We start from the raw sequence: 11,284 nt of genomic DNA, 5'->3' as shown, positions 1-11,284 counted from the left end.
AAGTCATTTTGCTTATGAATGCTTGAACACTTCTTGGTCCTGTAATTATTGCAATTTGGTTTGCAAATGCACTTAAGCAACTTGGAGAGCCAACTACTTAATTCACATTAACTTAATGGAGGGGCACGGGATTCATTATCACTCATAAGTAGGGTAAACCCAAGCACAGGCTGATCTTAAAAACCCTTTTATGGCAAATGCACGTCTGCCCTCATTTGAAGTTAATGCACTCTAACAAGTTTTCAAAGTCCTCTCAAGAGTCAGAGAACAGGGTAATAATGAAAGGCAAGCAGACAATGGCAGTACCATAGCCTGTGTATTAGACTAGCTTTGTGTTTTCGGTCTAGGGCTTTAGAATAGTGACATTTATAAAGCAAACGTTGCCGAAGTGATATACCTCATTTATGCGTTGGGTGCACGCAGCTGTCAATTGTACAATATGCCTAGCAGACCGTTATCATTTTCATATCATAATTGATAGATATTTCAAAACTAGCAATCGTTCCTCAGTATTGCCAGTGTTAAAACAAGAATATGTGAAATGAAAACTGTACCAGGCGCATACCTATGGTCCTGGTCGGACGCTGCGTTATTTCTGAAAGGGATTTACAGAGGCTGCATTTTCACAAACATCTGTCGCGCCTCTCTTGATAGTCGCAGATCTGTGAAAACTGCTTAGTACAGGTGGCGCTCGACACTCGCTCTCACCCACCTGAGTAGGCGAGCGCCAGCAGTCTGCTGCGCGCAACATCGCCACCCATTCCAAAGTAACCAACCGCCTGGCAGGAAGCCAGCTGTTCAGTCGAGAAAAAGAAGGAAGGGGCGTCGGTGTATCGCGGACAGCTGACGTTCCCATTTTGAGCGGACTATAGGTAAACCAAGAACTCTTACAACAGTAAAGGCTCAGATTCTCTGAATTAATGTCCTGGGTTACGCGCTTGACCAGTCACCCCCCCTCGCCGACTGTCGCTTTAAACTCATCATTAGTTGCCTTTTTCCCCGCCGCGCACCATGCGAGGGGAGTCGCACCCTGTGCCATGCTGAACAACTCCCTGAATGTTCTGCTGGCGCTGAGCTGTGTCGCCGTACTACTCCAGTTTTCCAACGGCTGGAGTGACGAGGATCTTCTACTCCCTCCTGTCAACTCCACTAACAGATTTTTGGCGAACTTGGGGGTGGACGTGCGTTACGCCAAACGATCTGTGGAAGAGACAGAAGCCTCCTCGGAGACTTCGCCCCAGCTGCTGCCTCAGTGTAACGTCAGCGTACAAAGGCTTTTCCCCACTTCACTCGTGGCACGGTGGGGTAGCAATTTTGGGTTCCAGTGTGATGTACTTATTTACACCACCAACAACCACGGCAGGGCGTTTTTCTCTGCTGCTTTCAACCGCGCCATCTCACCTGTTGTCATCGAACACATTGGAGTTACCGGAGGACAGCAGGAATTCCGACTGTGTGTTGGATGTGGCATGGCGAGATATAGGAGGTTTGGGCAGGGAAATTCGAGAGGGCAGCAAACGGGCGACCCCATCAACTTTTGCTGTATAGACTTCGGCCTCGAAGAACTGAAGGGGGATAAGAGTTGGAGGTTAAACCGCAAACCCATCGAGTCAACCCTCGTTGCCTGTTTCATGACATTAGTTATTATAGTGTGGAGCGTTGCCGCCCTCATATGGCCAGTGCCTATTATTGCAGGATTTCTACCCAACGGAATGGAACAGAGGCGCTCAAGATAGGAGAGAGGAATACAATAGTCTGGCCAACGTCGGAAAATATCATCCTTTAGCCCCACCGATTGATTTGACAAATGTGGTAGTTTTTCCAAACATGTGGTATACTTTTGATCAAAAAGTGTTTGCTGTGTTTCCAAGTTAGTAAAAGCTGTTACTTTGTTGCTGTTCGCAGTTCCGTTTGTATAGCCTATTATGGTCTATTTTGATTCGGATTTATTTTATAAATCTACATTTCTTAGAATTATCATTATGTGATATTCAGCTGTCACTATAATGTTTGTATCGTTTTTATATATTTGTAGAATTTTTGCTTATGAATATAGCGTTTAAATATATAAAGGCATACTTTGTCTCAGATAATGTATTTTGAGATGCTCTGCATGTGGGTTCTATATATGGGCAATATTTTTCTTCCTTCATGTTACTGAGACTGCTAGGTTTTGTATCTGTGAGATAGCCATAAATATTTAACATTGACCTTGGTGTTTTCCACCATTTACACTGGTCAGATGAACAGAATTGAGATTTAAGAGAATTAACAGGACATTTATTTGTAATCATTTGTATGAAATTGAGATAAAAATAAAAGTTACTGTATGTCAGCAACAGGGACTTGACTGAATTGTTGACAGTTTTGGCTGGCACTAAAGAGTGCAAATTTATCTGGTCTGCATCAAATCTAAAAATCTAATTTATATGTATTTACTCCAACACACTTTAATGTGACAAAACGCAAAACCTTTTTCTTTGGCATGATAAACCATTGCTCTAATATGCTTATCTGCTTTAGGGTCTGATTCAAGAGTGTCTCAAGAGTGATCACAAAATGATCTCTTATAGGCCCTAATTTCATTGACGGGAAACAAGGGAAGTCCAAACTAAAGTTATGGTGCGGTGTGTGGGAGCACTGTGCTGATCCACCCATGTTTGTGCTTAGGATCCTGCTCATTGCATTAAATCAGCAAAATGATTTGACCAAGTTATTAAATTAGCTTCGGTTCGTGCGTGGTAGAAGCGGCTCATTCCTGTAATTTCCTATTGAAAAAGTCTGGCAACCGTAGAATTATAATTAAATTAGCTTCGGTTCATGTGTGGTAGAAGCTGCTCATTCCTGTAATTTCCTCTTGAAAAAGTCTGGCAACCGTAGAATTATAATTACTTTCTAAGATTGCTGATGGTGCGGATGTTCTTGAGATGTGTTCCTTAGCAAATACATTTGATTTTGAAATTCATATTGGGATTGATATGGAAACAAAAATTGATAACATTCTAATTATTGTACGTTTGTTATGTTGTAACTAATCACTTCCTTTGGGTATGTTCAGTTTGAATTGTCAGTGTTTTCAATTGGTGTAGGTCTATGCTGAATGTAAACCTTGGTATAATGGCAGTGGTCGGCCTTGGCGAATTTTCCAGCGACTTAAGGATGTCTGTTTATTCCACTCTACCAACTGAGCTATGGGCCTACGAGAAATCTACGAGAAACAGGAAAAAGATATGTCTGAGTGGATGCTGGAACGTAAAAATATACAGCTGCAACTGGGTTGTGTGGTGCAAGAAGTCATTGAAAGGTTGTGGGCTGGAGTCCCACCAGGATCGAGTGCTTTTGAGGATGCTGACGTTCAGCGTGGTCCCAAGGTTACCGGTTGGAGGACCACCATTAGCAGAAATTAAGGTGTGCATTATTTACTGCAAAGTTCATTTTTATTATTGGAAATCAACATTTGTTTGCATATTACTTTTTATTAACTTTATATTCGTGAGATATTGATTGAGAAAACATATACAGAAATTTAAGTGTCCAGTGTCCATGCCTCTGGGAGGGAAAGGGGTTGAGGGGCATTAGCCCAGTGTCCATGCCTCTGGGAGGGGGGACGACAATTTATTAATTTATTTACTTTTATTTTTTCTTCTTAATATCCTCCAACCACTGCTCCTTGGGAACAGCCACTAAAGAGGGGCAGTATACTGTATAATGCCCTTGTATTGGCTGTGTCTAGTTTCCGCAGTCCTAAACTGCCCGCCTTTCTTGCACGTGTTGTGCAGTACATTGCGGGTCTGTTTTGGGACTGGAGCGGCAGAGGAGAGGCTGTGGAGCAGCAACCAGCACAGGCCCCTGTGAGGTCACTGGACCCAGCATGAACAGGTGAGGGGCCGAGGGTGGAGCAGGGAAGAGCTCCCGCTGGGGGTGCGACTTCACAGCTGTCACAGACGGGGGGCGCACATTAGCAGAGAGGAGAGGGTCATTTGCCACAGACAAATGGCTGGGCAGGTCCGGTCCCTGCATCTCCACCGCGTTGTCCTGCCTCTTCACCCTTTTGTTGTGCCACTGTACCAGGGTGGTGTGGCTCTCGTCCACCAGCTGCACGGTGGTCTGCTGCATAACAGACCCATTGGCCAGAATGCGGCGCCTGATCCTCCTGTAGTCATCCAGGATGAGATCCCATCTAGACACTGTGCCAGTTCCCCTCTTCTTGCCACTCAATCTGGTCTCTAAACAGAGAGAGAACACAGCAGCACGTGAGAAAAGACAAAAACATATGCAAGTGTGAATATGTATGACAGGTCACAGAGGGAAAGTAGCAAGACAATAAATATTCCTGACCTGCTGGTTGATTTGGGCCAGAGAGGGCTGGTTCCTCAGCTCCACCAGATACTCTGCCAAGCTGTCGACTCGGTCCATGCCTGTCACACCAGAGTCATCCACAGCCTGAAAAGGACAAAATGCTGATACAGTGATTTTATTTCTTTACACGATTATGAATTTCTTATGCTAGTTCTTCTTATCAGCCCTTGCTTACGCACACACAGAAGGTACACTTTTAAGCACACACACAGAGTTAGAAACATCAGCTCTCAAGAACAGAAATAAATGTCATGTTTCAGCTCACAAAGGCATATGATTAACACACATACATACTTGATTAAAGTCAAGAGTTTCCCATTTCTCCATCATACCTGGTCAGGCCACACTACCACAAGCGTAGGATTCTTCAGAACAGTCGTTGAGAAAGCTGGAGTGAAGAACAAAGCCAGCTGGTCATAATGGCAGCGGTGGGATTTGAACCCACACCTGCGAAGAGACTGGAGCCTAGAGAGCCAGCAGCCGAAGGAACAGACGAGGTAATGTTGGAGGTGAGAGCACGTGAAGAGCACACTTTGAGAAGGAGCGCACAAGAACTGGCCTATCTTGGGCTCGCTTCGGGAGTCTTAGACCCTTAAACCGTTCAGCCACACTACCACAAGTGTAGAATTCTTCAGAAGGGAAGGCGAAAGTGGAGGGCAAAGCCAGCTGTATTAATGGCAGCAGCAGTGGGATTTGATACCACGCATTTCGAAGACTGCAGCCTTAATGCAGCGCCATGGACCGCTTGGCCACTCTACCGTGAGGTGCTCCAAGGCTCTGACCAGAAAGTTGAGCACAGACGCACGCAGGCACGCACAGACACACGCACGCACAGACACACACACGCACAGACACACACCCCTCAACTCTTTACACAGAGAAGGACTACAAGACAGAGATGCAGGTAGAACACACTCACACACACACAAACACACAGCTCAACACTCTCCAGCTGCCAGGCAAAAGGGAGGTTCTTTCTTGCACCACACTGGTCATTTAGTTTGTCACTGGATCTCCCCGCTTAATGGCGTGTGGGCTGCTTTAAGTGTTGGTTTGTATTGTGTCCCTCTGTAGTTGGAAATTCCTCATGCGGGGAGGAGCTGCGCGTCATCTAAGTGCTATTGGGGAGCGTTCCTGGTGGACGGGCCTGCGCAGAACCACACTGGCCTGTAATGACTTGCTGTCTGGATTGTCTACTGGATTGGGATGACTCTCCTCTTTGGTGTAGGTTGATTTGTTGCTGTGGACTTTTCTGTGGATTCTATCTGTGGGGCGTGGATTTAGTATTGCATACTGATAATACCTTTTGGGGGAAGGCATGTATCTTGCAGTTGTGTAGACATTTTCTGTGGGGGGCTCTCATGTTAGACATGGTTGGCCATTAGTGGGGTGTATGCTTATCGCCTAGTGGGGTTCTTTATACAGCGGCTCTGTGCCTACAGTCCTGTCTCCTTGTGGTAAATAAACATTTGTATAACCATGAATTTCTGATTTTGTGTGTTGGTTTGTCTGTGACCTGGGAGGATCTGGTTCCAGTGACCTGAGCGTTGTTGCTTGACACGACAATAGCATTGTAAATAGTTAATAATTGTATAACAGTAATAATAATAATCATGTTGGAAATAATAATCATGGTGATGATGCCAATGGCATTATTGGGTAAGTAAAAGTTAATAAAAAATAAAAAAAACACACGAAACAGATAAAAAGAAATGGAAAGATCTGCATGCGACATTCTGGTCCTTCAGGTATGAGGGAGAAGAATAAAATAATTATTACACATAAAGAATAAGAATATATGTGTATGAGATGCACGCATACATATATATATATTAGGGCTGTCAATCGATAAAAAAAAATGAACTAATTAATCGCACATTTTGAAATTAATTAATCACGATTAATCGCGATTAAAAGTTGTTTTTTCTTCTTAAGACTAAATCTTATAAATTAACGAGTAATCACTTCATACAGCGTGTATTTTAGACACTGTTGTTTAATTGTATTTTTTTCTAAACACAATGGTGCCCCTCGACCTGGGACTGCTTTCTGTCGGGTGATTTGCATTAAAGACGAGCTGCTTCTGTGATAGCTAAATTCAGCTTGACAAATGCTACATACAACTTTAGTTTTGTCGATTATTCCGTCATTTTGGCTCTTAAACAGAGACTTTCCGCCCAACAATCCCTCAGCTCTCTCCATCTTCAACTACCGCAGTGGTTCTCAAACTTTTTCTGTCATTCCCCACTTTGAACAAGGGGGGCTTTTTCCCCTCATCGCTCCCATAAAATGGTAGGCCAAGCTTAAAATTGTCAATTATTGAAATAACCTCAAGTAATAACAAATAGCATCTTATTTAGGTCAGCAAATGTATATTGCTTGGAGTGATTTAATGTTTCATGTTTCATTCGTGTATTGTTGCTATGGACACGCACACATGGACGGATTATGAAACCATTGGTCAGGACGTGTAACAAAATACACCGCTTCCAACCACAAATAAGAGATACATTTAGGCCACTTCTGATATTAACAAATACAAAGTCTAAAAATAATTGACAGCAAGCAAAGTTAATAACAGCGACTTCACGCAGAGGCTCTGGTTTAGGGCCCCCCTGAGCTCAGGGGCCCTTGGGCCCTGGGCCCGTTCAGCCCGTTCGGTAATCCATCCCTGCAGGCACACAGTATTGTATTTCTTTCTGTTGACGGACTTTTACTTTGACAACTGTGACAGTTAGTAACGCACATGTCTAGTAAGCCTCTATTAAATTATGCTTTCCCTCGCACGCTCAAAAACAATGACTAAGTTATTTAGCTGTCTCACACTGTGATAAATATGTTTTAGTGACCTATGTTTGAATTCTATGAACTGTGTTAGTTCGTTGTAACGTAAAATGTAATTATTATTCATTTAGATACGTTACGTTCTAATATGTGACCGTTAGCACACCATTCATTCATAACTCAGTTGGTGGCAGACGTTAGCACCTATTAGCCAGCTGTGTTGTAATCTGTTGTTGCTCTGATTCTTGGTGTAATGAATCTAATAGTAACTTGCTGTGTTTCGTTAAGATACCTTCTAAGTATTTTCCATTTCTTGTGTATTATTGTTTCACTCATAAGTTTTCACCTGACATCAATAAAGGAGCAAGGCGAGTTAACCGTAGCCTACATAGCCCTAACTAAACTAAAGTTTTAAAAAAAAAGTTGCGTTAACTGCGTTAAAATATTTTATCGCGTTAATCGCGGCCGCATTAATCGCATAGATTAACGTGTTAACGCTGACAGCTGACGCAGGCAGCTACAAATGCATTAATCAAATACATATGGGAGCAAAACAGCAAAAAAATATATTTCTTTCTACTCCCCCCATGTTGTCTCTCTTACAGCGTGACCTTTGAACTCTGCTGGCAAATGTCTGTGGCAACATTGTTCCTCATCACCATATCCATTAAGTACATATACGCGTATTAAGCAGCCATACTCCACCCACTTACTTTGTCTCTTTCTTCACCTCCCAGTCTAGACTCTCCGATGAGGGATACTGCTGTAGTCTCTCCACCTGATCTACTTGCTGAAACCCCATCACATTGTCACGCACTTATTCTACCCTATACTCTGTGATAGCCTTTACCTGCAATGTAAATAATTGGCACCATCGACATAGTTGTCGAAGGAAACGGCCGGCCAAATGTTGGAGAATGTTGGAAGCTTCAGCCAATTACGTTAGCAAATCTCCAACTTATATACACACTTATATACACACTTATATACACTTATATTTTCTACACAAAATTAATGACACTCCAAAACAACCACCAACAGCAAATATGTTTGTTTATTTATTTAAAGTCAAACTCATTTTCCATCAGGTCATTCTTTTTGTGCGCAGACAGTCATTTAGCAGACGCTTTTCTCCAAAGCGACGTACAAGGGAGAGAATAGTCAAGCTACGAGCAATAGTACCTGGTGTAACAATAAATACCACTTTACATAAGAAATATAACAAAATGAAAGAAAAAAGAAGTGCAGAAATGTAACTGCTGTAATTGCAAGTTACGCACTAGTCGAAGTGCCAGTTAGAACGGGCATTGCTCTCTGAAGAGTTGCGTATGAGGTAGTAGATTTGTATGTAGCCTGCCACATAATAATATCAAAATGTTAATATTATTGTTAATATCATAACAAAATATATCCTCCTGGGAACCAAGAAAAAAAAGTGTCATGCAATTTCTCTTTTTTGGTGATTTCCTTAAAAGAAAATTCCACTACAGAGGACACAAGTCTATGGGTTGGTTCTCAGGAGGATAACAAGAAGACTAATTGTCTTGCAAAAACAAAACAAATTAAAGTAATTGCACTTCATCTTCACAGTGAGTCTCATACATAAACTGATTCCAGAGTTTTTAAACCATTAGCATAAATCATGTTTCCTTGTGGGTGAGACATTTTCCAAAGATGTTCTTTTATTAGTTTCTTCCTGCTGCTCTTCAACACGTTCCTTAAGAAAACCTGGTTAAATGAAACACTATTTAGTACTTCAGTTCAATATCATTTACCAAAACTAAATACAGGTATTCAATGTATACTGTACTGTCTGGAAATTTTACAATGATGAGAAAAAATGTACTGCGGGAAATACTCACATAGCTTATTGTGAATATGAGAAGAGATACTAAAATCAGAATAATGGCCACGACCAGCTCTAAAAGTTCTTTAGAATGATAATCCAGTTCTTTAACTTGGCAACCTGCAGAAGAAAACAAGCCAGGATTACTCTTTGCCATGCAGACCATGTATCTGTCTCTCTCTCTTTCTGTTTCTCTCTCACACACACACACTGCACACACACACACACACTGCACACACTCTCTCACTCACCATCGACCCTAAGAAAGACCTCTCCCTCTTGATTTCGGTGTCCCAGGGGTGCAGCCAGGAAGCAGATATATCTCCCACTGTCCATTTTCGTCACATTGGACATGATGATGTTTGATGAGTTCTCTGAAACAAACTCCACGTGCCGGATCAAACCAGTGTAATACTCAACTGTCTTGTTTTGTGGAGCCAGACGCTTCCTTACAAGACCCCTTAAATTATTTTCTTCGTCAACCTGTAAGTAAAAGAGATAAGACTTTGTGTCACGATGCGGTCCAGCACTTCTCGCTCCTAGTCCTGTTTCTTCCTTTTCACCTCATGCCTGAATCCGCGTTTCCACTACGAGTCTTTTCAAACGGACCTATCATGCTGGATTCACCTGTTGCCTGTTTCACCTCATTTAAGGACTGCTTTTAACCATGTCTCGTCCGACATTCATCGCTGGATTATCATTCTAATTCACTCTAGCCTAAAGTCAAGTTCGTGCGTTGATCAAGTAGACTGTGCTATTTCGGCTGTGTTTTCAACCATTGCCTGAAATACGGTCTGCTTAGCCTACGCGTGACCTGCCTGGGAAAAACATGACTTCAGCTAATGATCCGAACGTACCTTGTACCATCTGATTGACCGGTAAGGCACCCCGGGTTCCGCTAAGGCCACACATGACAGTTCAGTGACACTTCCACACGTGCAGGATTTCTCAGAGGCAATCCTGCTGCTTGAAGCAAAAGCTGCTAACAAAGTACACAAAAACACGCAAAAAAAAATTCAGAGTTAAGGTGGCATACTTACAAATTGCCTTTCTGAAACTTTTATATTCTTCTAATCAAGCAACAAAACACTTCATGGTGACAAGAAATAGGATAGCCACACATGAATGCATGTCATCTTTTCATTCAACTAAGATTATTTTACTGCTCCCATTGTTTGAATGTTATGGATGTAAATGAGTGAGTTTATTACCAAGCCATAGCTTGGTTTAGGTATAAAAGCTTTCTTTTACTACTATTTATTTTATTTTTTTTAAATAGTGAAGTAGCATATTTGCATTTAGACATAGTCTTTAACCAAAACGTTCCAAAGACCTACTTCATAAATCACAACCTGTTTTCTTCCTGGCTGTTCAGCAGAGCTATCCGTCAGTGATGTACTTTTCAGTAAAATCACAAACTCCTAAAAGAGTAATATTAGACTCTCTTACCCAGTGTCAATAGGATATAGATGGTCTGCTCACTCATCGTTGCAAATTCTTCAAGCCCTGTTTTCACATCGAGACTGGGACTGGGTCTTTATGTTGAACAAAGTGAAAGCGAAAGAGGAACTATATTCAAAACATTGTCCCCCCCCATTGCAGATCTATTGTCATAGTATGATGTGGATTGCCAGAGATGGTGTTAGTCCCGTACATTTGAAAATGGCTTTCTTGTGATCGTTCTTACTGTGTTTGTCTATCGAGGTGAGTAGTAGGAAGTTTTAGTAACAATATTTTGTGGACTACAGATGACAGTGGTTGTTTGGGCGATTGTAAATCTGGGATAGGCACACACGTGCACAAACCTCCATCCAGTCTTTGCTTAGCATATTTGTAAGGCTAAAATAGCATATAGCATTTTTTTACCAAAGCTTCAAAATATGGGTTATGTATGCCACCCAGCTAGTACACAACAGTTAATTAACCATGAGCGTAAATCTTGGGGTTTCCACTGGAAAGTACCGCCTAGGGAAGTACCCAAGTGTCATAGAGGGATTCCCCGTGCGTCACCACAGTGGTAGTATCGATTACCCACGTACTCGAGCATTCATTCGAGTTTAATGTCTTCAAAAGAAACAACGAGCAGAACACAACAAGTGATGTCTGTTATTCTAATCCAATATACTCTTATCAAATTCATCTAATTGCTCCTCCTTTACTTTCCTGAAATGATATATGGCAATATTGGGTTGTGAATGAGGAAGAATTAATGCAAATTATGAAACATGGATCTGTTTCCATTACACCACGACTGTTTTAAACAAATTTACTTTAAAATAATCAAATCACTTGATA

General features: G+C 41.9%; 2 protein-coding genes across 3 annotated transcripts; one reads left to right on the top strand and one right to left on the bottom strand.

The window, feature by feature from the left end:
• The first annotated feature begins 672 nt into the window (after nucleotides 1-672).
• LOC105901659 (transmembrane protein 158) lies at nucleotides 673-2,335 on the top strand. The gene has a single exon (XM_012829145.3). It carries the CDS (start codon nucleotides 921-923, stop codon nucleotides 1,734-1,736), a length of 816 nt encoding a protein of 271 aa, XP_012684599.1. The 5' UTR covers nucleotides 673-920; the 3' UTR covers nucleotides 1,737-2,335.
• A 5,844-nt stretch (nucleotides 2,336-8,179) lies between these two features.
• On the bottom strand, nucleotides 8,180-10,921 carry cd83 (CD83 molecule). 2 transcript variants are annotated; one of them, XM_031577009.2, is made up of 5 exons: nucleotides 10,439-10,921; nucleotides 9,847-9,968; nucleotides 9,241-9,472; nucleotides 9,006-9,109; nucleotides 8,180-8,871 (listed from the first exon to the last, which is right to left on the bottom strand). In XM_031577009.2, the coding sequence occupies exons 1-5, from the start codon at nucleotides 10,473-10,475 to the stop codon at nucleotides 8,740-8,742; spliced, it is 627 nt and encodes a 208-aa protein (XP_031432869.1). In that variant the 5' UTR covers nucleotides 10,476-10,921; the 3' UTR covers nucleotides 8,180-8,739. The 2 variants fall into 2 exon arrangements, with proteins under 2 accessions (XP_031432869.1, XP_031432868.1); XM_031577008.2 differs by having other exon boundaries at nucleotides 9,847-9,971; nucleotides 10,439-10,919.
• Between the last annotated feature and the right edge of the window lie 363 nt (nucleotides 10,922-11,284).

Source organism: Clupea harengus, chromosome 11 (assembly GCF_900700415.2).
Source record: "Clupea harengus chromosome 11, Ch_v2.0.2, whole genome shotgun sequence".
Taxonomy (NCBI): Eukaryota; Metazoa; Chordata; class Actinopteri; order Clupeiformes; family Clupeidae; genus Clupea; species Clupea harengus.
The sequence above is the reverse complement of the archived record's forward strand: the minus strand, read 5'-3'. Positions and strand labels throughout refer to the sequence as shown.